The following is a 23,351-nucleotide window of genomic DNA, read 5'->3' as shown; positions in this document are numbered from 1 at the left end:
CTCTAACTCCTAAAACACGTCGAACGTCCGTTGTGAAGCGCAGACTGTCTAGAAATGGTAGCAGATCGAGCAACGCTTCATCGTTGGGATCTGATATCCACCCAGATATTGGTATCCCATTGGCTGGATTTATCGAGTAGCTGATAGGTGAATTATCGACTAGAGCTACTCTACTCAAATCGTTGTCCTTATCTATAACATCTAGATCTTTCATATAAGATCCATTCGAGGCTTGTGTGCATGATTCCCTGAATAACCTCTTTGCAAACACCCCCCTGCCACCGTCTATCCAATCAATAACAGGATCTGCGTATTCTTGCATTGATGCGGTGAATATCACAAGTGTATACCAACTAGCCACTTTTTTTAAAAAGAAATCTAAGTGAGGTCGTTTATAGACATGATAGAGTACCGATCTACCACCTAAAACTACTTCAACCATATGTGCACCGCCATCATTACTGCCTCCCTGCAAAACACCTCTCAAACCAAGACTGAAAGAATTGGCGATACGTGCGGGTGCTTTGCTAGTAGAGTGAATCAGTGTTTCATCCAAGTCAAGTACCAAAGTTTTTGGCATGTGCACGCCTGTTGACTTGCTTGTCAACTTCTTTTGTTGCTCAACGATTGAAGGGGTATGAGAAGGCGATGAAGATGTTGAAGGTGTTGTAGTTGTACTGCCACCACTCACAGCCAACAAATTTCGCGAAGGCAATGGATTCGGAAGTAAACCGTCACTAGAGGTTGTTCGTCGCCTATTAAAGGGCGCTGTTGGGACTTGTAAGATGGTTTCATGTAATGTAAGCAAAAAACACACGCGCAAATGGATTTTGCTGGTCTTTGGTTTTGTTTGATTGTTTTTGTTTTGGTGGGTTTGTGAGTAAATCATGATACGATGGGCGCTTCTTGACAGTACCACTGCCACTGCTACTATCGACGCTCAAGAACTCATCCAATTGATCCTTCTCCTTGTGTAGATTGGATTCGTCGTTGATTGGCTGCGTATGCGTCGGCTTCTCGGCTTTTGAAAAGAAAGTGTATAAATATTGGAAGATGGATCTATTTAGGCTATTGCTGCGCACTCTAGGTGTATTGAATTGTAGATGTATGTCTGTATCACGCATGCGTGTTAGAATGGCGTACACAAGGCAGGAAGGCCACCCACCTGCACTTGCATAAGCTCTCCTATATCTACTCCTCCGCGATCTTCTCAACGGCGCTGTTAGAATTCTGTCTATCAGCTTCAATGAGTTCATTCGGCAGTGTTGGTGGTTGGGGTTAGAGGGACTGAGAAGGAGTGATTCAAGTCGGCAGCTTGGCAGAGGGAAGGTTTACTACGATGTTCATTCAATCTTACTAAAGCTAGCTGGTCGTAAATAAATCTAATTCATGTATATTGGAGTAATTTGAATACGGCAAAAGGGATTTGGATGTGAAATACATAATGAGCAATAAATTCTACGCAATTTAACCTTTTTCGCCTTCTTGCCGTTGAAATTGGCGCCTTTCAAGTACAGCGGTGAATCCTACAGACCAAAAAGGTTATTCTGTTGAGTGGTGATTGGTGACTGTGAATGCCCATCAATATCTCTATAAGACATGAGATAGAATGTTGTAGTGTTGTCTGCAAATTCGAGTCAACTCAAAGCCATCAAAGCCCCGCTAATCTAGCCCACCTTTGTTATCTTGTATACCTTTATCCAGTATAGCAAGATTATCGAACAAACCTGCGCAACTCTCTGAGCAGATACTCGCACATTTCCCCACATCCACGCCTTCAATTGAGTTTTGTGTTGACAAAGAATGCGTAGCGTTAGCGGTAGAAGATGCTTTGAGGTGTTTGGCTATGCCTCTGCCTGCTAAATACTCCCTACACTGTCCCAGCGCTTGCTCGTGTGAGCTGACCAATTGTACGTCTTCCACCTTACTTCCCTGCCTTCCCACAAGACAATGCTCCACTTTGAGTGAATATTCTCTTAGCTTTCGCAGCTTCGGCCGTATTGCTCTCTCCTCAGCACTCTCGCGTACCTCCCCAAACGTTGAATTCCTGATCGGTACAATCGCCAACTCAATTGCGTCGCTGTCGAGATTTTCAAAGAGCTGCTGTATCTGCGAGTGCGGGTGGAGAGTGTATGTGGAGTGAGCAAAGTATTTCTCTGTTAATATATTCGAATAACTCCCAACTGGTCCCAAATATCCCAATTTCATCGTTGAGTTCTAACATCGATGGAGCGTATTCAGAGGTTTTTGGCGGGTGAAATTGTACGTTGATTGGGGTTTCATGTTGCTGTTTAGTGCACGCTGCAGTAAACACGCTTACACCAACTCCCCAGGACTACATCGGTCAACTGAAAGCAGAGCGTCTGCAGAAGTACATTATATCCACAACGACGGTGAGTATATGTGGAGTGTGAGAGGCGTGCTTATTTGTTATGTAGATTATAGCATTCGTCATTGGATGGGCTATGCAGAGAATTGAAGTGACGGGAATAATCTTCGTGGCTGGATGCGTAATTGCGGCGATTGTGGGTGAATTTCAAGTATAATATCACTCTAATTAACTCTTGATAGGTGGTTGGTCCAGCTTGGCCATGTTACAATAAGAATCCCGTCAAGTGGAATGATAACGGCAACACTAAGAAATCAAATTAAGTCTTTGTATATTGTACACGCACATATACCCAAGCATGTTAAACAAATGCATCCAAATCAATTCATTATTCAAATGTAAAACATGCGTCAAATTTTCTCGTTAGATTCGTTTCGTAGGATCAAAATGAAATTCCTTTAACGATGCTTGATTGCGCTACCACCACTCAATTCAGTTGGTTGATCAGTACCAGCTTCCAATATCTTTGCGACGACGACGTCATCAGTGTGAGTACCGAAAACATTGTCCAATTGCTGCTTTGAAGCTCTGCCCAACTTGCCTTGGAAGCCTTGTTCAGAGTAGAAGATATCAAATGAGTCGACAACTTCAACCAATGGGATCGTCCTGTCGCCTTGTGACCACTTCTTGTACTCGTCTGGGTTTACAACCACTGAGAAGGTCTCGTGTTCGGTAGGTGATGGCTTGTAGAATACTTGTGTTGTGCTCTTCATTTTGGTTTGTCGTTGTGAACGAAAAAGACGTTTCGCTTAGGATCCCTTGGCCCCACGACTTGAAATAAATTTTAATGAGCAGATAGATATTTATGACGTAGATGTTGATATCCTTGGAAAGCCCTATCAAATCCACACCATTCCTCTTCCTCTGCTCTCTCTTCTATCCATGGTAATATCAGATTGATCAAGGTGACGTCACACAGATCATAATACTTGACGTTGTAATCATCACAATGGCTTGCAATATTACTACTTTCTTCGTTCTTGTAAGATTTAAAAAGAAAAATGTGCATCCAATGAACCCTCGATGACATCCGCAGAGTAGCGTATCGTAGAGAGGTTTTCAACGAAATTTGATCCATTATCAGATGGAATCGTATCGGCAAGCGTCATCTACGCGTCATCTACGCGTCAAATGCGTGCTAAATACGCCACAAAAGGTCAGACAAAAAACTTCAATATCAAACCTATTGACACGCTCCACCATATTGCAACTCACTTCACTGACTTTACCAATAAGTACTGAGAGCCGATTTGTTTGAATAGATTTAAGACATATGTCATGTTGGATTTATAGATGTACATTAGACTGCTTTATGCATTATGATAATCGTGGCGACATTGAATATTACTACCCTCAATACCTCATTGACGACTCGAGAATCCCAGCGAGATGTTCCCTAGCCACATCCACACCTGGGTCAAAGTTAGGCGCCAGACTGAGGACTCTCCTCTGCGGGAGCGTGCCATCGACGCTGAGAGTGTTTGTATTAGAAAGTCATCTACCCGCTCCGATACCCGACTCACAGTGCTGGAATATGCGAATGCGTGTACCCCACACGGCTCAATCCCATTGGCACGCCGAGCTTACCCAAGAAAGCAACAATCTGGTCGCTGAAAAGTTCACGTCAGCAATACACCCCACAAAATCACACAACTCACTAGAGCAGCTGGCCGATATCGCTGTCGGGAAGCCTGGCCCACTCAGCCGGTTCCATATCCATTCCAGCGAAGATAGCCGCAGCCTCGCGGTGCCGTGCGGGGTTAGATGGTGTGGTGAACTTGAACACAGCTGGTCCCGTCAACGCGACGCTGATGCCATGTGGAATTATTGCTTCTCCTACATCCTCATATCCCGGATGACAATACTGAGGACCTTTCTTATTGAGGCCGGATATCTGTGAAAGTGTCAGGACTTCTCTCGTTTCTAATGATCAAAATCCTTCTTACAGGGTATGAAGAAGCGTGACATACTAAGACACAGTTAGAACACATACTTTTACAACCTCAAGACTCACAGTGCACTCCAGCCGTACCGAACCCGTAGCCGGCGAAAGTGGAAGCGAGGAGCATCTGTTCTTTAGCGCGTTTGTCCGTTGGGTCCGCTGCGACCTTGGGCAGATTCTTGACCGTCGTTTTGAGTGCCCAGAGGGAAAACACATCCGACATGGGGTTCGCGCCCTGATAAGCGGGTCTTTCCGACGGGTGCTGGGGGCGTGGTGAGCGTTGTGTGTAGGGTATAGCGGTGTATGATTCGAGAGCGTGAAATAGCGTATCTAATCCAGCGCTTATATGCACTTCCACAGGACATGTGTCGATATTCCAAGCATCCACTATGCCCATAGTGGGTCTAAGCATGCGCGACGCTATCCCCGTCTTGGCGCCTAAGCTCTGATGATCGTAAATGGCCTGCCCAGTCGTCTCCGAGCCCGTACCGGCCGTCGTAGGAATCGCTATGAGCGGGTTGAGCGGCTGCGTCACTAATTGCCCCTTCCCAACGGGCGCATTGACAAAGGTGAGCAGAGGATCGTTCTTGTAAACGCTGAAGAGGTTGGCTACTTTGGTAGTGTCTATTGTAGAGCCGCCGCCGACGCTGTGAATCCATAGTCAGTGCTTGTGGTCCGGATAGTAGTTAGGCCTAGCTCACGCAACGAAATGGGAAAAGTTGTGCAGGCGTGCAAAGTCGATAGCTGCCTGCAAACTGTCTTCGTTGGGTTCACATTTGACCTGCTCGAACAACTTGTGTGGGACCATGTTCTCTTCGAGGCTCTCGAGTACCTAAACGCGCACGCGCACGCGCGTTAGCGGTGCACACCTACCTGACACACACCCACCGCTCTAACTGGCCTCAGTCGCGCTACTGTGGGATCCGTGTACACGCCCACCATCCGCGCCCGCATCGACGCGAGATCTTGGCCGACTTCTCTCGTGACGTTATGACCGAATCGGATAGCCGCCGATTGCATCTGGAGTAGAGTGTAGAGTGCGGTGTGAGGTGATTCTCTACGCTGCAGAATTAGCCTCCCACCTCAAATGCATTGTCGCCGACGGGCCCATTCTGAGAATTGAGACTGCGACTGCCACTGCCACACGCCGAGCAGCCACACGACGGAGAGTGCGTCAGCTGCATCAGGTTCCGCGCTGCATGTGTCCCCTGAGTGCCTCCTAATTTGTGGATATTTGTTGCGCCTGTTATTTTCATCCTCAGTGTGTTGATCTAAGCCGTAAGCCGGAGAGATGCCGCGTCGAACCGGAAATTCCCGTAGAGAAAATAAATAATGAATATATGAATATATGAATACATGAATACATGAATACATTCAAATGTTATTGCTTGTGTTGCTTGCGGGGTGCTCTCTGCTCCACTCCTAACACCGTTCTCGCCATGTCGGCGTATTCATCCAGCATCTCGTCATGTCTACGCGTTTTACCAGGGATATTCACGTGTTCACCCCGCCCCACTCTATCTACAGCCTGCAAAAGGCTCTTAGCGAGTCTATGTTCCCAGAATTGCTGATGTTTGAGCTGGCCGCGAGAGTCATTGGGGTGTGCTGCATGTGTTTTCGCATTGAAGAAAGCTGAGAGTGGGAATCCGCTCAGCTTCTCCAGCGCATCCCACACATCCACATCCCTCTCATTAAGCGACGCCTTCATGAGTGAGCTCATAATGCGTATGTCTACGGGTGTCTTGGTAGCCTGCACCATCTCCCACACCTCGCAGGCCTTCTTGTACGACGCATTTTGCGCCCTCATAGCAGCAGCCATGGCCTGCTCGAATGACTGTGCATCTGGCTGTCCATGCTTGAGCGAACGCATCACCCGCAGATACTCAATTGCCTTCCCCGCATCTCCTTCCCGCGCACAGGCGAGGAGGGCGAAGAACATGCTGCGCGTGCGAAGAAACGAGCGCACCTTTTCCTGGTTGAGGAGGTGATCTGCATGACGTATCACCAGTGACGGCCGCCCAGCAGCCAGACCGAGGTGGAATAGAGAATCTATGACGCGGTCGTTCAGTTCGACTCGCGGTAGATACCCTTTTTGTCTCTCTATAAACGGTGATGGGGCCGGGACGGAGAGGAAGGTGTGGGCTATCATTAAACCCGCTTTGCAGTCTTTCGGCGTGCCTTTTGTGAACAGACGGAGGACATTCGAGATGAGTGCTGTGTCTGGGGTGAGGCGTTGGAGCGATTGTGTGGCATTATCTGCGCCGTTATCTGCATCAATACTGGCCTGTTTCAGACGCGCGATATACACCCGCCACAACTCATGGCCACGCTCCACATCCTCTGCCTGGCCAGCGCGTAGTAGACCCTGGAAGATGGTGGTGTAGGTGTACAGGTCGGGTGAGCTAGGGCCAGATTGAGCCATATCGTCGAAAATTTTCATCATTTCGTAAGAATGGGCCACTTTAGCGAGAAGAGCGAGGTAAGCGTTGATAGGAAGAACACTGCTTTCCTCTTGGATAATTTCTTCATCCATTTCCTCGCGCAGGTAAGCGTGGTAGCTGCCTAACTGGCGGAAGACGGTCAATGCAGCCTCGAGAGTCTTCTTTGACGGACGATCTTTCTCGCCGCCGCTAAAAGCTCTAAAAAGAATAGTATAGCTGCGGGAATTAGGGGTGATACCTCTTTTTTTCATGTCCATAAAAAGTTTGTATGTCTCTGTGGGATTTGAGTTTTGAGCCACGCGGGATTCCTGTAGAAGCTGGTTCCACACAACAACATTCGCTAGCCCCTCGCCCCTGCTCTCACTAAGGACCAATTTAAGTGCCTCGTCGAATTTGCTACGCTGGCTGAGCTCCCGGACGCGCTGGCTGAGCAAGTACGAGTCATTCGCCTGCAACTTCCCAGTGCCGTCGTAAGTGGGTTTGCGTGGGCGTGGGTGTGAGTGTGAGCGTGAGTGGTGAGTGTGGGGATGTTGTGTGTTGCGTGTGCGCGAGCCTAAGCCTGAGCCCGAGCCTGGCTGTGTACTGATACGCCGAGCCGAGACGCCGGCAACTCTAACACCGGCAACTCTAACTGCCGAATTGGGGAATGCCCTGAACATGGTGCTATAGCTGCTGTTGGTGGTTTGCTCAAAACACCCAACACGCAAAACCTTTGATGACAAAATTCAGACCGTGCATCGATCTACACAGCGGCGTCGTCAAGCAGATCGTTGGCGGTACTCTATCGAACGATCCCGCGGCGTTACACACCAACTTTGTCGCAGAGATGGCTCCAGCAGAGTACGCGCGACTTTACCACGATAACGGGCTTATCGGCGGACACATAATAAAATTAGGCGCAGGAAATGACGATGCAGCCCTCTCCGCCGTCGCAGCGTGGCCCGGTGTGTAGATTGCACCACATAGCCGTTATCAAAGCACTAAAGCTGTTTATGCAGACGCGATGCATGTAGGCGGTGGGATTAATGACGCTAATGCAGAGCAGTGGATTGTGGCCGGTGCAGAGAAGGTGGCTTATCGTGATTGCACGTCATTTGCTTAACTCACAAGACCCATTTCAGGTTATCGTAACTAGCTTCCTCTTCCCAGACGCTTCTTTCAGCTTAGAGAGGCTGCGCAGTGTATCCCAGTCTGTTGGAAGGCACAGACTCGTCGTGGATCTCAGTTGCAGACGTCGTGATAATCGCTGGGTGGTAGCCATGAACAAATGGCAGACCCTCACCGATATGGAGGTCACACAGGATTCTATCAGCTTGATTAGCCAGTTTTGCTCAGAATTCCTCATCCACGCTGCCGATGTAGAGGGTTTGTGTAATGGGATCGATGAGGATTTGGTGCAGAAGCTCGGCGAGTGGGTTAGTATACCAACTACATACGCTGGCGGTGCTAAGCGTAGGTTTTGATGGTGCTTTTCGTCTTGTTTCTCACTTTTACTGCTCAGACATTGACGATTTGGACCTAGTGAACACCCTATCACATGGCAAAGTGGATCTTACGTATGGAAGGTAGGCTATGTTTACTGCGATATAAGTAAACTCACTAGCCACAGCGCACTTGATATCTTTGGCGGCACTCAGGTCAAGTTCGATCAGCTAGTGGAATGGAATAGGAAAAGCAGTTAGAGATAGTTGGCGTGGCTGTTAAACACATATACAAACATATACAAACATATATACAGATACACAAAAACTTATACACCTGAACGTCAGCAGAAAGTTACTTATACAGCTTGCCACTATATCCATCCGCACATCCGTAGTCCTCCTTATAGCCTAACGTCGGAGATATTACAGTCGACGATGTTGTCGAGTGCACCGAATTTCTCCTCTGCGGCGCCTTTCCGAAACTGAGACTTTTTATCTGGGACCCACGTCTACTGATAGAGGTACTCCTGAGCTTACGGGTGAGCTGGTCGTAGGTTGTTGCTCTCGGGCTTATCGGGCTGTAATCAATTTCTTCATTTCCTGTAAGATTTTTCGATTCAGGATAGTAAGCTGAGCGGGATTAGTGAGTGATGCCACTGAGGTGAACCTCGAAACTCACGGCAAGTGGCTAGATGATGGGATTCGTGATATTTGGAGAAGGCTGCTGCTTCATTTGGTGGGCGTGGGTGCTTTTGGCGATTCTGTGAGCACCTTCAATCCCAACAGACACAAGACACTCACGCTTTGAATAACGGAATTTGAGTCGATTTCGGCCGATTTTTTTGCTTGCTCAACAAACAATTGCATTTCAAAGTGATTTCCAAGTGAATGCGCAAAAATAGGACTTGATCATCGAACAAAATCTAGCCCTAATGGCGTCACATGATATCATAAACTGTATCATAATTCGGGTATTATGAGTAATTCTCAGTCAATCAATTTGGCGCTATCTCCCGCAATCCCGCTCACATATCCGTTTTGTTTACCATTGCTTTTTGAAAAATTTCACATGGATATACACAGCTATATCACTTTACAGGTTAGCGAGGATAGCATCTGCAGAGCTCACTTGTAATTTGCCTGGCTCTTCCTGTGCAACGTAGCTCAATTTAAGGTCGTCGATAATGAGTGCGTAGCGGGAGGACCTCATGCCCATGCCCTTGCTAGTGAGGTCGACGTCGAGGCCCAATTGCTTTGACCACTCCGCGTTGCCGTCGCTGATGAAGATGATAGAGTTGTCTTTCACGCCCGCGGACTTGGCCCAGGCACTTAACACGAACGGGTCGTTTGAGCTGAGAAACGCAATGACGTCTGCGCCCTTATCGTGGATCTCAGAGGCCTTGGCGACGAATGGGGGGAGGTGGTTGGCGTGGCAAGTCGGAGTGAATGCGCCCGGTACGCTGATGACGACGACTCGCTTGCCCTTCCACTCCTCATGGGCGTTGAGGGATATTGGAATTCCACAGGCTTGGATTGATTCCGAGTCTTTGGAGTGGGGGATGTAATTGAAGGAAGCTGGTGGTATTTGAGTGCCTGGTGCTACAGTCATGACGATAGTAAGTCTTCAACAGAACAGCCATCATCATGTCGACGAGAAGACCAGTGAAACCAAAGATAAAACCACCAAAGAAGGTATTTTACATTTGATTTATTATTTCTTTATTCATCTCGTAATTACTCAGATCGACGCCGGGAGATCTTTCGAGGATTCCTGGCAGAGGCTTTCGGTGGCTATCAAGGAAATCCAAAACCACAATGCTTCCAATCTGTCTTTTGAGGAGACCTATCGCAGTGCCTACACCCTTGTACTCCACAAGAACGGCGATAAGCTCTACGATGGTCTGTCCAAGCTCACTGTCTCCTTCCTCAGGTCTCTCACTAGGCGCTACATGGCACATGACATTACCCTCTCTCACACTCTCCACTCGGGCGAATCCTTCTTGAAGTCCCTTCTTCTCCTTTGGAACGATCACATCGCTGCATTGAGCAAGCTACGCGATGTGCTTAAGTATATGGATAAAGTTTACACCCCATCTAACAACGTCGCCAATACTTGGGAGCTCGGTCTCAATTTGTTCAGAGATCACGTCCTTTTCAACTCTGAGACATGCCCTGATATACAACCATCCCTTTTCAACGCGATCCACTCTCAAATACATCTCGAAAGGGATGGTTGTGTTATAAACAGATCAGTATTGAAATCCTGCTGTGATATCCTATTAGGTTTGTCATTGACTCCTCCAAACACTCCATCCAGCTATGTTCCGCCTTCTGACTCACTTTCTTCACTTTACAATTTGTCACTAGAGCCACAACTTGAATTGGAGTGTGTCAAGTACTACAACCAAGAAGCCTCCAACTTCCTCGCGTCGAATGACATCCCTTCTTATCTCAGGAGGGTCGAGGATAGGCTGATTGAGGAGAGTAATCGCTGTTCGCACTACTTGAGTCTCCACACAGCTCCCATTTACCAGCACGTCCTCGAAAATGAACTCCTGACTAACAAAATACCTGACATACTCTCTCAATTGGTTGATTTGATTGAAAATGATGCTATTCAAGACCTCTCAAGACTTCACAACCTTTTTCATCTCATACCCACTCACGGTCCACCTGCTCTGCGGAAAGCAATCAAAGAAGACGTCATTAGACGCGGCCAGGCGATCAACTCGGATGTCTTCTCGCTCATACACGAACCCAAAAACGACTCGAAGAAGCCTCCATCCAGTGACGTTTCCACCCTCAATCTCGCCCTCCAATGGGTCAAACAGACACTCCAACTCAAGCTAAAGTTTGACAATCTCTGGCAGAAGGCTTTTAAACACGACGAGGATGTCCAAACATATATAAATGAAGGATTTGAAAACTTTGTCAACATGAACACCAAAGCTTCAGAATTCATCTCCCTTTTCATCGACGATAACCTCAAGAAAGGTCTCAAGGGAAAGAGTGAAGATGAGGCAGACGAGGTGCTCGATCAGACAATAGTTTTGTTTAGATTCCTCGTTGACAAGGATGTCTTTGAGGTGTTTTATAAGAGACATCTTGCACGCAGATTGATTCAGGGCAGGTCAGTGTCTGACGATGCCGAGCGTGGAATGCTGGCCAAGCTGAAAGTGGAATGTGGAGTTCAGTTTACGCAAAAGATGGAGGGAATGTTCAATGGTTGGTGGAGGTTTTTGCGAGATACTCATGCTAACTATGACTGTACACAGACATGCGCACATCTGCAGACAATATGAGAGCGTATAAAAATCACTTGAGTATTAAAGAAAAGGTGGGATGACTTTATGTCTTGTGCTTCACGCTTCTCATACACCTCACAGCCCTCCGACAAGGCCGAACTGAATGTAAATGTTCTCACCGCTTCGTACTGGCCAATGCCGGCACAGGTAAACACAGCAACTCTGCCTGATGTAATGACGAGGATGCAGCAGCAGTACGAGCGTTTCTACCTCCAGCGCCACAGCGGTAGACGGATGCTATGGCAAGTGACGCAGGGGACCGTGGACATGAAGGTGGAGTACCAAGAGAGGAAATACGATGTGAATGTGTCGACTCTCGGCGCCATCGTTTTGCTGCTGTTTGATGATGTCGAGGATGGAAAGTGGCTGAAGTACAGTGACATACTGTCGACGACTAACATACCCGAGAATGAACTAAAGCGGAATCTGCAGACGCTGGCATGCGGTAAGTATAAACTGCTAGAGAAGGATCCTAAAGGGAAGGAGGTACGCGCGTCAGATAGCTTCCGCGTCAATCTTAACTTCAGCTCCCCACTGGCCAAGATCAAGATAGCGACGATAGCAAACCGCGTAGAGACGAGCGAAGAGCGAAAAGAAACAGATGAAAAGGTTGAGGAGGAGCGCAAGCACCAGACTGACGTGAGTGTGATTAGTGGAAAGTGAGAAAGTGAAAATTTGACAAAAATAAAACAGGCGTGTGTTGTGAGGATAATGAAGTCAAGGAAACAAGCATCTCATAACGAGATAGTAATTGAAGCTTCAAAGATGCTAGGCTCGCGGTTCGCCCCCACGCCGCAAGCGATCAAGAAGCGGATAGAGGCGTTGATAGAGGTAAGTGTGGAGTAGATAATGAGGACATTTTAACGGGACAAACAGCGAGAATACCTCGAACGTACTGAAAATCGGATGATTTACCGGTACGTCGCTTGAACCGATGCCATCATCATCGACATGATGGAAGAATGGTTGAAACGTCGCAAGGAGCTAAGAAATATTAAGGGAAATGATGTAAAATATAATCAATTGCATATAAACAGCACAGATTTCAAGACGCTCAAGTTGATCAGCAAAGGGCAGTTCGGCACAATTCAGCTAGCCAAATGCCGACTGAATGGGTCATTTTACGCGTTGAAGGTGATGAATAAAGGTTTTAGCAGGAGACATATTAGTGTGCGTTAGTATTTCTCTCATTAACGCTGCTATTCACGCATACTTGCAGTACAGCAATCCACACAACGAGCGCAGCGTGCATCTGCTAGCGTTGACACACAAAAGCAGCCATTGTATGCCGATGATCTCTGCGTTCCAAACGGATACGGACCTCTTACTGCAACTCCCACTCGCCAGCAACGGCACTCTCCTCGAGCTGCTCGAAATGCAAGACGAGAAGACGCTGCCTGCCCAGACCATACGCAACTACGGCGCTCAGCTTCTCGCCGCCCTACAATGGCTACATGATGACGTGCACTGGCTGCACCGCGACCTCAAGCCGCAAAACATGCTCATCGCCTCTGACGATCACCTTCTCCTTACTGACTTTGGAGCGGCTACCGCGCTCCTCGATTACGCTGGTGTGCAGCGCGCACGCAAAATTGACAGCGTCGGCTTGGTGGGTACGCCCGACTATGTCTCGCCAGAGATACTTCTCGCAGCGGAAGAATACCTGGTAGCTGAGCAGGCGAATGAGAATGATAACGTGAATGATAACGAGAAGGACAAGGAGAAAGACAGCGATAATTCCCCAGGTTTATACGGCCCAGAGAGCGACTGGTGGAGCTTCGGCGTTGTGCTCTACGAACTCGCATTCGGAATTACACCTTTTTTCGCAGAGAGCGTCGGGGAGACGTACAACCGCATCAAGATGCATCAGTATGCGCTGGGTGATGACCAAATTCACTGTCGCTCAGACGACGATCTCCGCGCATTGCTCGTGGGCCTATTCAAACCACAGACGGAACGATTGGGGTATAGTGGCACGGAGCAGGTTAAGCACCATGTCTTTTTCCGTGGCGTCGACTGGAATGGCGTTGAGCAACGCGCCGTGCCCTCGACATACTACGATCACACTCTAAATGAGCTGGTGGAGGGGAGCGAAAGCGAGGGGAATAATACGCCGCCCCAAGACCACCACCAAAAGACTCCTCAGAACGCTTTCGACTTCAGCGCTCTCTTCCAGGCTGCTAACTCTGTCAGTGGGAGTTGGAGTGCGAGTGTGGACGACACGCGCGACAAGAGTTCAAGCAGCCCTTTCACATTCACGCCATCTAACGAATGGATGGACTTTGATTATATACCAACAGTTGAAAATTTATTCCCTCACAGCAGCAGCGACACACACACTAGTAACAAAGCAAATGCTAACACATTTGCAAGTATGGGAGACACCCCCCTACACGCCCCAGAGACACCATTCAAACTGTCTTTCCACAACATCCACACATCAACCAACCCGCGTAGTCGGAATGTTTCTGAAGAGCAGGCTTTCTTGGAGATGCAGCAATGTGTCGGACTCTCAGCGAAAAAGCGACTGGACTGGACAGTCGATTTGGCGGGCGTGGAGAATGTGGAGAAGGTAGACATGGTGGAAGGTATACCGCGCACTGTGTCGTACAGCAGCGATCTTTCGTCAGTGGATGACAACACCCAGGCTGATGCGGGTGGCTACCGCGAATCGCCGCTCAAGAGAGTCGAGAGTAGGTCCAGTCTGGGGAGGATGAACTCGCAAATTAGTTTGTCTAGGTTGAGTGCGGGCGGTGTAAGTGCTAATGGTGGTGCTACTACTACCACTACAACAACTACCACCGCCACTACCAATGCCAGCCCGTTGCTCAGTAAACAGTACAAATCCTCGCCTAATATCCGCTCTACTGGTACACACTCTACACAGAATACTCTCAACACACTCAAAGACGCTCCCTCTCGCCCAACTCATACCCTCTCTAGCAGGGCCAGCTCGTCGAGGTTGACCAAATCATCGTCCAGGTTCAGCGCGCTGGGCGATCTGCCGGAGATGGAGAAGAGTGAGAATATAGAGAAGATTGAGAGAGCTGATGGGAACAAAGCGCATCCAGAAAACGCCATCAAGTCACCCCCTCCAAAAACACTCAATTGGCGTATGGACAGTCTCAAGAAGAGGCACGACGCGCTCCTCAAAGACCTCAACCAGACTAGCCGGAGACATGAGAAGCTGCTGGCCAAGTCTTCGTCGAGACAAAGCCTGAAGTAGTAGAATCACTCATACATTACATCATTCTCCTCATCAATTTCAGCAACCCTATCGCCGAAATGGTCATTCTGGACCATCTGCGAAAAGGAGAGGGAGCTGCCAGGATTGTTCAAGTTGAAGTCGTTGAAAAGTGCCTGAGTAGAAGAGGGGAGTTGAGGACTGCTGTTGCTGATTGTGTTGATGTCTGGTTTGATATCTTCTGGATCTGCGAGTGAGTCTGGTATATGTGTGTCGCCTGGCATATCACCCTGCGGAGGAGACGATGGCGATGGCATAATGGGTGGATGCATCGTCCCCTCCACATGCGACTCTTCCAGCGAAGGGAATGGTTCTATGATAATCTGGATAGCGCGTGTCAGATATTGTGCGCTGTATTGCTAGCCACTTCACTCACGCAAAGTGTCTTTGAGAAGAGTTTGTTCATTTTGTAGCTTGTGTTGACCTTGGGTTTTGGTTTCTCTTCGAATTGAGCGTCGTCATAGTCGTCACCGTCGTCATCGACAAATAGCTCTTCTGCAGTCTCACCAGATTGATTACGCCTTGGCTCAGGCTTCTGTCGCACTGTACGCTTAGACGAAGGAATGTACGTCATTTGGTGGGCCTTGCTCACAACGCCCTGCTTGTCGCGCGTGGGTTTGAAGTAGTAGGCAAATTGATAGCCCTGGTTCCTGTACGTGTCTAGCTCAGCCTTGCCACTTTGCAACTCTGCCAACAGCTTGGGCATGTACAGCTTCCGGATATCGCGTATGACGCACTCGAGGATTCTGCGGCTGAACCATTCGAGGTGCTTATTGTCCAAGTAAACGATACACTGCATCACAGCATTCCCATTCAGCCGCAGATAGTGCACAGATTTATTTGGGAATTTTGGTGGCATGGTGGCGTGCGCGCAAAAAATAAATTTCTTATCGCCACTGGACTTGGTCTCGTTACGTCATCATTGATGGAACTCCCATTGAGATTTCACCGGGAGATTCTGCGGCAGCTAATTCCAGGAACACCAGACACGGCAACACCAGATCCATCAGACACTTCCACCCAGGACCTCGATCCCTGCGAATCTGGTCTGTTGATCCTCGCTAGAGGCTTGGGACTGAGGCGTGTCGTGTGCTCGTTCCTCACTCTCCAATCTGATCCACGCAGATTGGTTCTCTTGCTTAACGCAGATTCACCAGAGGAAGACGGCATTGGCGATCTACTCGGCACGATGGGCGTGGCCAAACCAGGCCTCAGAGTTGTCAATTTTGATATGATCAGTAAGCAGAGGGAGGAGTTGTATAAGGAGGGTGGCTTAGTGTCTGTCACCTCGCGAATCCTCGTCGTCGACATGCTCAATGGAACCATACCCGTACATCTTATTTCTGGTATGGTGATTTTACACGCAGAACAGTGGGTATTATGCTGGACTGTGTGGAACTATCACTCAACCCTCCCAGAGTCACACCAACCTCGCTCGAGACCTTCATTACTAGAATTTACCGCAAGTATAACAAGGTGAGCGGTTTCACTGTGAAAAACTCCTTATCTCACCTGCAACTTCCAGGAGGGCTTTCTTAAGGCATTCTCAGACAACCCTGAGCTCTTTGCTAGCGGCGTCTCGCCACTGCAGACTGTTTTACGTTCTTTGGGTCTCAGGAAGGTCTGGATATGGCCGCGTTTCCACGAAACTATCCAGGAAGATCTCGACAAACGCAAGGCTGACGTCGTAGAACTATACCCATCGCTGACAAAGTCTATGCTCAACTTACAGCACTCTATCCTGCAGTGTATGGATGCTACAATACAGGAAATCAAGAAGGGCAATGTCGCAAATCTCGATATTGATGACTTCACCGTTGATAACGCCCTGTTCAGGAGTTTTGACAAGATTATAAAGATGCAGCTACTGCCCGTCTGGCACCTCATCAAACCAAAAACTAAGCGACTGATTGAAGATCTTAGCACACTGCGCAATCTTCTCTCATTCCTGCTCAACTATTCGTGTGTCGAGTTTGAAGAATTGCTCGAATCTATCTATCAATCCAACCTGAATGAATATAAGAGTTCGAGTACAGGTAACAAAACTCCGTCACATTGGCTGTATCTCGACCCAGCCGATGCTATCTTCAGTGTAGCTAAAGAGCGGACATACAAAGTGGTCGAGAACGGTCGTGGAGGTGGAGCGTCGTGGCTGCCGCCCAACATAGTTCCGGTCCTAGAAGAACAGCCGAAATGGGGAGTGTTGACAGAGATACTGGCAGAGATAGACAACAACATACAATTTAACAAGGGTCTAACGCAGAGCGAGAATAACATGACTCTGATCATGTGCGGGACTAATAGGACAGTCATACAGCTAACAGAGTACCTCAGTCAATGCGAAGATGATAATAGCAAAACACATTCAACACATTTAAAGAAAAAGGCACCTAAGATGATGAAGAGGTTGCTGAGAGATCACCTCGAGAAATTCAAGGCAAATGTGGGAATAATGTCAACCAATATGAAGTTTAATGCGCAGAGCAATGTTGCTAACACAAATGCTGGCAGTCCGTCCAAAAATTCATCGTCTAGCGACAAGAATGCAGTTGAGCAAGGCAATTCTCAGGCCACTTCTGCCGCCTTGCAGAGGAAGGAGCAATTTAGGAGAAATGAAGGAGCTACCGCGTATGGTCACAACAGACGACGCGTGCGTGGAGGATCTGTTATGGCATCCGTCGCGTCATCGCGCAAGACACACAACAATTTAGACGCGAATGCTGAATCGCCGCTTGAAGCAGAAGCAAAGCAAATTGCACAGTTGTAGGTGAATTGGCATTTCTCAGCGTTATCTTCATCTAACACATTCTCACAGTCAATCTCAGAGGTCTGGCAAAGATAAGGAAGTGATAGAGCTCTCAGACGAGGATGACGATGAAGATTACGATTTTTTCGATAACCTCCCTCAATGGCTTCTTACAACAGATGTTAATGAAATATGGCCGCATGATGATAATGACGAGTACGGATTGATGGAGGAGGAGGATACTTTGCTCATCAGGGCTTATAGAGGTGATGATGACGATGCGCTCCTGGATGAAATCAAACCAAAGTTCATCGTTATGTATGATCCTGATCCGGCATTCGTTAGGAGAGTTGAGGTGAGTTGAAGGGGTATAGTGGGGTAATTTAGCTTACTTGGTTTAGGTTTACAAATCATCCAACCCTCACATCGACATTAGACTGTACTTCTTGCTGTACAATGCGTCGGTGGAGGAGCAGAGGTATTTATCTGGGTTGCGTAAAGAAAAGGATGCTTTTGAGAGACTGATCCGCGAGAAATCTGTGGGTTTTGGAATGAGTGGGTTTTCGATAACTAAATTTTTCAACTGCAGACAATGCTCCTGCCTCTGTTTGAGAAGGAGTCGACGCGGGCAGGGACTGACCACTACTTGAGTGCTCTGTCGGCGCGTGTAGCGGGTGGCCAGCAAGTAGTCGGCGATAAGCAGCCAATAGTAAGCGCGCGGCGAGAGATAATGCACCAGCTTTCCACTGCTTACACACACACAGGTAGTGGTTGATGTTCGAGAGTTCAGATCATCGCTGCCAGGTATACTTCATTCAGCTAACTTTGACGTGCAGCCTACAACGCTTACAGTTGGAGACTATGTCTTGGATCCTACGATGGTAGTCGAGCGCAAGAGTTTAACAGATCTGAACCAGTCATTCCAATCGGGTAGACTGTTCACACAGTGTGAATACATGAGCACATACTATAAGACACCTATACTACTGATCGAATTTGAGGAAAACCGGTCGTTCTCACTAGAGGTAGGGAATGAGGTGTGCGGGCAGACACGTGACTGACGATAAATACAGACAATAGCGGAATCTAAAAAGAATTTACACCCCGCTGCAGCTCAAAAGACGCGTATAACGGGTACATCACCCACAGAGATATTCCAATCAAGACTAGTAATGCTGACGATATCGTTTCCTCGGCTTCGGATCATATGGTCGTCGTCGCCGAGACAGACAGCAGAGATATTTAGCGATCTTAAGGTACAGAGGGAAGAGCCGGATGTGGAGAAAGCGAGCGGTGTGGGTACGGATGAAGCGGGACTGGAGGATCTGATTGAAGAGAATTGGACAATGACGCCAGTGGAAGTGATGAAGAGCATGCCTGGAGTTTCAGGGAAGAATTACCAATATATACCCAACAAAGTAAACTCAATACGTCATTTGGTGGACATGACAAACAAAGATATGAGGGATATATTGGGAGTAGATCAGGGGAATGCGCTTTATGGTTTCATAAATCAAACTGTGAATAAATGAATAAAAAAATAAAAAAATAGATGAATATTTTCACGCGGAAATTCAACGTTCCTTAACCACCGTCATCATAATGCACCGCCTTTGGAGAGCGGGATTGCTGATAGTTACAGGAGTGGTAGGGGGAGCGTATGCGCTGTGTATTTCATTGAAACAGCTTTAGATTTCGCTGGTGCTGCTGCTGTCCATCACCCAGCCTACGCAATACACACCAAGAATACTTCGATTAAACAACAAGGATCACAAATCTTCTTATCACCGCCCCCCACTGAGCAACACCAACGGTTTGGATCCCAAAGATCTTCAAAAAGCTGCGTTTGTCGTTTTAGCGAGGAATTCAGATCTCTATTCGTTCCTGCCATCAATGAGAGCGGTGTGCGTTTTTACAGCTGCTTCGAAAAGGCATCTAACGCCACCCAAAGCGAGGACAGATTCAATAGCAAGTTTGGCTGTGAGTGGAGTGCGTGGTGATGAGGCTGTCCAGCTCACGTGCTTCTTAGACGAATGGGTATTCCTCAATGATAAACCTTTCAACGATGAATTCAAAGCGTGTGTTAAAGTACTACAGCGTAAATGTGCCCATTTGTGGCTTACAAACAGCACAGTCACACACAGGCACTCGCTAGTTCACATTGTCACTACGGTACTATCCCCAGTGATCACTGGAATCAGCCTAGCTTCATCAACGAGACTTTAGCTGCTGAGAACAGACACAATATGGAGAAACTTGGCGTCGTGCCTTACGCTAATTCAGTACCTTATAGAAACATGTGCAGATTCAACTCTGGTTTCTTCTGGAGACATCCTCTGCTTAATAACTTTGATTATTATTGGCGCGTTGAGTGGGTTACGCGTGTTTAATATGGCCCTTTGCTTACAGAAAACTATCAGACCAGATATTAGTGTTCGTACAGGTCTTTAGAGGTTTCTTTAAGCATTGTTGACACGTTTTAGCTCTACTGCGACGTTGATTATGACCGTGAGTTGCTGAGTGGTGGTTTAAACCAGTTCTTATCACCTCAATAGCATTCAAATTCGTTGCAGAAAACGATATTAACTACGGTGGGTATCCAAAGACTCATGCTCATTTCCACTCACAGCACTCTTAGGCTTCACTGTCTCTCTCTTGGAATATGAAGAAACCATACCTTCACTTTGGCAGACTGTGAAGGGTGGGTGTAATGTGGCTGTTTAACTACTCAACTGACACACACCAGACTTTATCCGCGATCATCCCGAGCACATTCCAAAGGATAACGCTATGAAATTCCTCTCGGATGACTCTGGAGAGTCATACAACCGCTGCCACTTCTGGAGCAACTTTGAGATAGCCAATCTTAATCTGTGGAGATCACCTGCATATAAGGCCTTCTTCGACTACCTCGATCAAGCAGGTGGTTTCTACTATGAGGTCAGTGGTGTTCCTCAGCGAGAAAATGAGCTGACATTAGCTTTTAGCGCTGGGGGGATGCACCGGTGCACTCTATAGCTGCTGCTTTATTCTCTAGACCAGATCAAATTCACTTTTTCGAAGATTTTGGGTGAGTTAGCTTACGCGAAGCTGCGTGTCTTAATATTTGCAGATACCGCCACCAGCCATTCCAACACTGCCCACAAGGCGACGCTTCTTTAGGACGCTGCTATTGTGATCCAAGTGATAATATTGGTGAGTGGAGTATTTAGTCTATTCCTCAACACGCTAACCTGAGACAGACTACCAATGGTACTCGTGCTTGAGCAAATACGATGCTTTGACGGGTAGACATTAGCGTTGATTACGCTGCTAACGATTGTAATCTATATTTTCATTTCTTTATTTTCATTTCTACTTGTCTTCCATCTACGCTCATGAGCACTCCCAGACCGCCGTTGACGCCGGTGAAACACAGATCGACTGGCAGTGGTGCAGGGCTGCCGTTCGGGTTCTCTACGCCAATTTCATTGAAGCAGCCAGCGACGCCGATGGGGCACAGTCCCGCGTATCTCACCGTGAGTGAAAGCCACAGCCAAGTACGCGCTGACGGGGGATATACGCAACAAGTCAACCCGCCATTCAGTCTACGGGACGGAATCAAAGATAGTGATTGACCCAGGCTCGAGGGTGATAAAGGTTGGTTTCAGCGGGGAAGCCAGTCCGCGCGAGAGTATAACGGTAGAGGTGGAAGGAGGGCTTTGGGATTTGAATGGGGTGCAGAATGAGCTAGGGCTTCTCGACGCCTTCCGCGAAATCTACTACACCCACCTTCAAGTCGATCCCAAGCAACGTCGGGTTATAATACTCGAGAATGACTTGCTCAGCACACCAGTGCGGCGGGCTATAATGGGTGCACTCTTCACTAGCATGCAAGTAACAGCCGTGTCATTCACACCAGCCACACTCGCGGCGCTTATGGCGGCGGGGAGGACGACAGGTCTGGTCGTGGATGTGGGCTATCTGCAGACTGTCGTGTCGGCTGTGTACGCGGCTAGACCTATGCTACCCCTCACTGTCTCTTCCCCACTCGCGGGAAAGCGGCTAACGAACCACTTGCGTAACCTCGTGCTCGCTCATGGTGTTTACTACCCTGCCCTTTCCACCAACCAGCTCTCTAACGCTGCCGGCCAGCCCCCACCAGGCAATGTGCCGCACGAGGCAGTCACTGATGCCTGGATTGAGGATGTTAAGTGTCGGGCACTCTTGGCTGAGTCGGGAACTGAAAATGAAAGTGGAATTGATAGCGAGACGGATAAACCATCTAATGCTAATGATAATGATAACAAAAACGCTAATCAGATAGCAGTCAAGATCCAAACAAGCCACGGGCGCGGAGTGGTATTTATACCGGGCTGGGTGAGAGCGAGGGCGGTAGAGGAGTTGCTTGAGAGTCGTGGCGACATAGACGAGCCAAGCATACCTGAGTGCGTGGTGAAGTGCATGCAAGCGCTACCGATTGATCTGCGAAGAGAGCTGAGCGCGAGCTGTCTAGTCGTCGGGGGTACAGCGTCCATAGTCGGCTTCAGGCGGCGACTTGGCGATGAGACACGCGCTCTGTTGCAACGCACAACACGCACAGCCACTCATCTCAATGATCTCAGCAGTCTGAGTACGTCGTTCGAGGTCATCAACGACCCGATGCCGCGTGGTAGCCAGCCAACTGGCAAAGCAGGCAAAGGTGGCAAAGGTGGCAAAGCAAACAAAGCTCCCGCTTGGAATCCGGCTTGCTATGCTTGGGTCGGCGGTAGCTTGGCAGGGTGAGTGGCGCAGCGATTGTATCACTCTCAGATGGCTAACCAACCCCCCTCGCAGCGCTGTTAGGGTGTCGGCTGCAGAGATACACAAAGAGGATTTCGAGAGTTTGGAGCGTGAGATACATTAGTTGTACAGGCGGCAGGTAGTAGATGGCAAATGGCGAAGCAAACTCATCTCTGCTCTGTTTGCTGGGCGTTGTTGGGTGAGCTGCCTATCATGTCGAGTAGGAAATCAGTATCGTATTGCAAGTAGCCAGAAGGAGCTGGATCATTGGAATGGTCCGAGTACTGAAGTTAGTGTAATATAATGCTGTGTCTGAGTATTTATTTGCATGTATAGATGATAACTCACGCTCAAAGTGACGTCATTTTGATTGTGTTCCTGGTGTTGCGGCTGATTTTGCTCATATTCCTGTTCTTGGTCTCGCTCTTGCTCCTGATCCTGCTCCTGCTCTTGCTCTTCGTGCTCCCGCTCCACATCCGCCTCTGCAGCCTTACTTTTACTCCTCTTGTTGGCCTCTTCGCCGCGTGGTAGTATGTCGATAAGGAAATCGAACTGATCAGAGAGCTCAACGGCGCCAGCGACGTCAGATCTCTGGAGAGTTCTGCGCTTGTTTGATTCGGCGACAAGCCACGCTCTGCAAGTGAGCTCTGAGATGAAGACTGCGGGTGCGTGAGTGAGCAAGGCCGATGAGATTGATCGACGCACTCTCACAAGCCTTGGAGAAGAGTATTGGAGCTGATTGGGCGTTAGAGTGTGCTCAATACACGGACGACATCCCCCACCTTCACCAGAAATCATCTGGCAGCACAACGGATCAGCTTATCCACGCCAACCAAACAAACTCACTTTCACCGCTTTCAAATGGTTTAAATACTTTCAACAGCAAACCACTCAACTCACAGGGATCAGACTTCATCACCTTCTTTATCCTCGCCAGCGGCAAGTCGTGCTTCTTGAAATCGCTGTCTTCGTTCTCGATTTCGCGGAGGTGGCTTGTCCAGAAGCTGGACAGGAACTCGTCGAGCGTTTGTCCAGAGCGTATGAGCGACATGATGGAGGCTACAAGCGAACAATCAATTCAAATTCATTTCCTTTACAA

At 48.2% G+C, this 23,351-nt stretch overlaps 12 protein-coding genes across 12 annotated transcripts; 4 read left to right on the top strand and 8 right to left on the bottom strand.

Annotated features, from left to right (window-relative positions):
* Positions 1-2: 2 nt before the first annotated feature.
* Positions 3-2,208, bottom strand: J056_003426 (Nuclear envelope morphology protein 1; the record flags this gene model as incomplete). Its single annotated transcript, XM_009268649.1, has 6 exons — positions 3-48; positions 102-768; positions 818-1,111; positions 1,166-1,219; positions 1,535-1,624; positions 1,677-2,208. 6 exons carry the CDS (start codon positions 2,206-2,208, stop codon positions 3-5), a joined length of 1,683 nt encoding a protein of 560 aa, XP_009266924.1.
* Positions 2,209-2,787: 579 nt separating this feature from the next.
* J056_003425 (SDO1-like protein C21C3.19) lies at positions 2,788-3,102 on the bottom strand (the record flags this gene model as incomplete). Its single annotated transcript, XM_009268648.1, has 1 exon — positions 2,788-3,102. One exon carries the CDS (start codon positions 3,100-3,102, stop codon positions 2,788-2,790), a length of 315 nt encoding a protein of 104 aa, XP_009266923.1.
* A 640-nt stretch (positions 3,103-3,742) lies between these two features.
* J056_003424 (uncharacterized protein) lies at positions 3,743-5,587 on the bottom strand (the record flags this gene model as incomplete). The annotated part of the gene is made up of 8 exons (XM_009268647.1): positions 3,743-3,860; positions 3,913-3,999; positions 4,048-4,283; positions 4,336-4,358; positions 4,404-4,978; positions 5,033-5,163; positions 5,220-5,351; positions 5,414-5,587. 8 exons carry the CDS (start codon positions 5,585-5,587, stop codon positions 3,743-3,745), a joined length of 1,476 nt encoding a protein of 491 aa, XP_009266922.1.
* Positions 5,588-5,712: 125 nt separating this feature from the next.
* On the bottom strand, positions 5,713-7,431 carry J056_003423 (uncharacterized protein; the record flags this gene model as incomplete). The annotated part of the gene is made up of 1 exon (XM_009268646.1): positions 5,713-7,431. The coding sequence occupies one exon, from the start codon at positions 7,429-7,431 to the stop codon at positions 5,713-5,715; it is 1,719 nt and encodes a 572-aa protein (XP_009266921.1).
* Positions 7,432-7,487: 56 nt separating this feature from the next.
* Positions 7,488-8,454, top strand: J056_003422 (1-(5-phosphoribosyl)-5- imidazole-4-carboxamide isomerase; the record flags this gene model as incomplete). The annotated part of the gene is made up of 5 exons (XM_009268645.1): positions 7,488-7,716; positions 7,771-7,841; positions 7,894-8,224; positions 8,274-8,337; positions 8,382-8,454. 5 exons carry the CDS (start codon positions 7,488-7,490, stop codon positions 8,452-8,454), a joined length of 768 nt encoding a protein of 255 aa, XP_009266920.1.
* A 94-nt stretch (positions 8,455-8,548) lies between these two features.
* Positions 8,549-9,063, bottom strand: J056_003421 (uncharacterized protein; the record flags this gene model as incomplete). Its single annotated transcript, XM_009268644.1, has 3 exons — positions 8,549-8,826; positions 8,876-8,945; positions 8,998-9,063. The coding sequence occupies 3 exons, from the start codon at positions 9,061-9,063 to the stop codon at positions 8,549-8,551; spliced, it is 414 nt and encodes a 137-aa protein (XP_009266919.1).
* Positions 9,064-9,289: 226 nt separating this feature from the next.
* On the bottom strand, positions 9,290-9,805 carry J056_003420 (Putative peroxiredoxin; the record flags this gene model as incomplete). Its single annotated transcript, XM_009268643.1, has 1 exon — positions 9,290-9,805. The coding sequence occupies one exon, from the start codon at positions 9,803-9,805 to the stop codon at positions 9,290-9,292; it is 516 nt and encodes a 171-aa protein (XP_009266918.1).
* A 35-nt stretch (positions 9,806-9,840) lies between these two features.
* J056_003419 (Cullin-3) lies at positions 9,841-14,672 on the top strand (the record flags this gene model as incomplete). Its single annotated transcript, XM_009268642.1, has 9 exons — positions 9,841-9,888; positions 9,939-11,421; positions 11,472-11,533; positions 11,583-12,140; positions 12,195-12,332; positions 12,378-12,418; positions 12,569-12,671; positions 12,721-14,521; positions 14,587-14,672. 9 exons carry the CDS (start codon positions 9,841-9,843, stop codon positions 14,670-14,672), a joined length of 4,320 nt encoding a protein of 1,439 aa, XP_009266917.1.
* Positions 14,673-14,732: 60 nt separating this feature from the next.
* J056_003418 (uncharacterized protein) lies at positions 14,733-15,604 on the bottom strand (the record flags this gene model as incomplete). The annotated part of the gene is made up of 2 exons (XM_009268641.1): positions 14,733-15,068; positions 15,122-15,604. 2 exons carry the CDS (start codon positions 15,602-15,604, stop codon positions 14,733-14,735), a joined length of 819 nt encoding a protein of 272 aa, XP_009266916.1.
* A 66-nt stretch (positions 15,605-15,670) lies between these two features.
* Positions 15,671-20,789, top strand: J056_003417 (DNA repair protein rad16; the record flags this gene model as incomplete). The annotated part of the gene is made up of 20 exons (XM_009268640.1): positions 15,671-16,116; positions 16,164-16,221; positions 16,271-17,508; positions 17,561-17,846; positions 17,893-18,030; positions 18,081-18,200; positions 18,256-18,516; positions 18,565-19,011; positions 19,184-19,395; positions 19,443-19,471; positions 19,521-19,569; positions 19,626-19,862; positions 19,912-19,924; positions 19,975-19,999; positions 20,047-20,082; positions 20,130-20,192; positions 20,238-20,431; positions 20,479-20,561; positions 20,604-20,686; positions 20,734-20,789. The coding sequence occupies 20 exons, from the start codon at positions 15,671-15,673 to the stop codon at positions 20,787-20,789; spliced, it is 4,074 nt and encodes a 1,357-aa protein (XP_009266915.1).
* Positions 20,790-20,868: 79 nt separating this feature from the next.
* J056_003416 (Actin-related protein 10) lies at positions 20,869-22,376 on the top strand (the record flags this gene model as incomplete). Its single annotated transcript, XM_009268639.1, has 3 exons — positions 20,869-21,009; positions 21,062-22,251; positions 22,307-22,376. The coding sequence occupies 3 exons, from the start codon at positions 20,869-20,871 to the stop codon at positions 22,374-22,376; spliced, it is 1,401 nt and encodes a 466-aa protein (XP_009266914.1).
* Positions 22,377-22,419: 43 nt separating this feature from the next.
* J056_003415 (Nuclear transcription factor Y subunit C-2) lies at positions 22,420-23,303 on the bottom strand (the record flags this gene model as incomplete). Its single annotated transcript, XM_009268638.1, has 6 exons — positions 22,420-22,536; positions 22,601-22,911; positions 22,958-22,987; positions 23,035-23,050; positions 23,099-23,106; positions 23,153-23,303. The coding sequence occupies 6 exons, from the start codon at positions 23,301-23,303 to the stop codon at positions 22,420-22,422; spliced, it is 633 nt and encodes a 210-aa protein (XP_009266913.1).
* Between the last annotated feature and the right edge of the window lie 48 nt (positions 23,304-23,351).

The sequence above is a fragment of the Wallemia ichthyophaga genome (genome assembly GCF_000400465.1).
Source record: "Wallemia ichthyophaga EXF-994 unplaced genomic scaffold scaffold4, whole genome shotgun sequence".
Lineage (NCBI taxonomy): Eukaryota > Fungi > Basidiomycota > Wallemiomycetes > Wallemiales > Wallemiaceae > Wallemia > Wallemia ichthyophaga.
The sequence above is the reverse complement of the archived record's forward strand: the minus strand, read 5'-3'. Positions and strand labels throughout refer to the sequence as shown.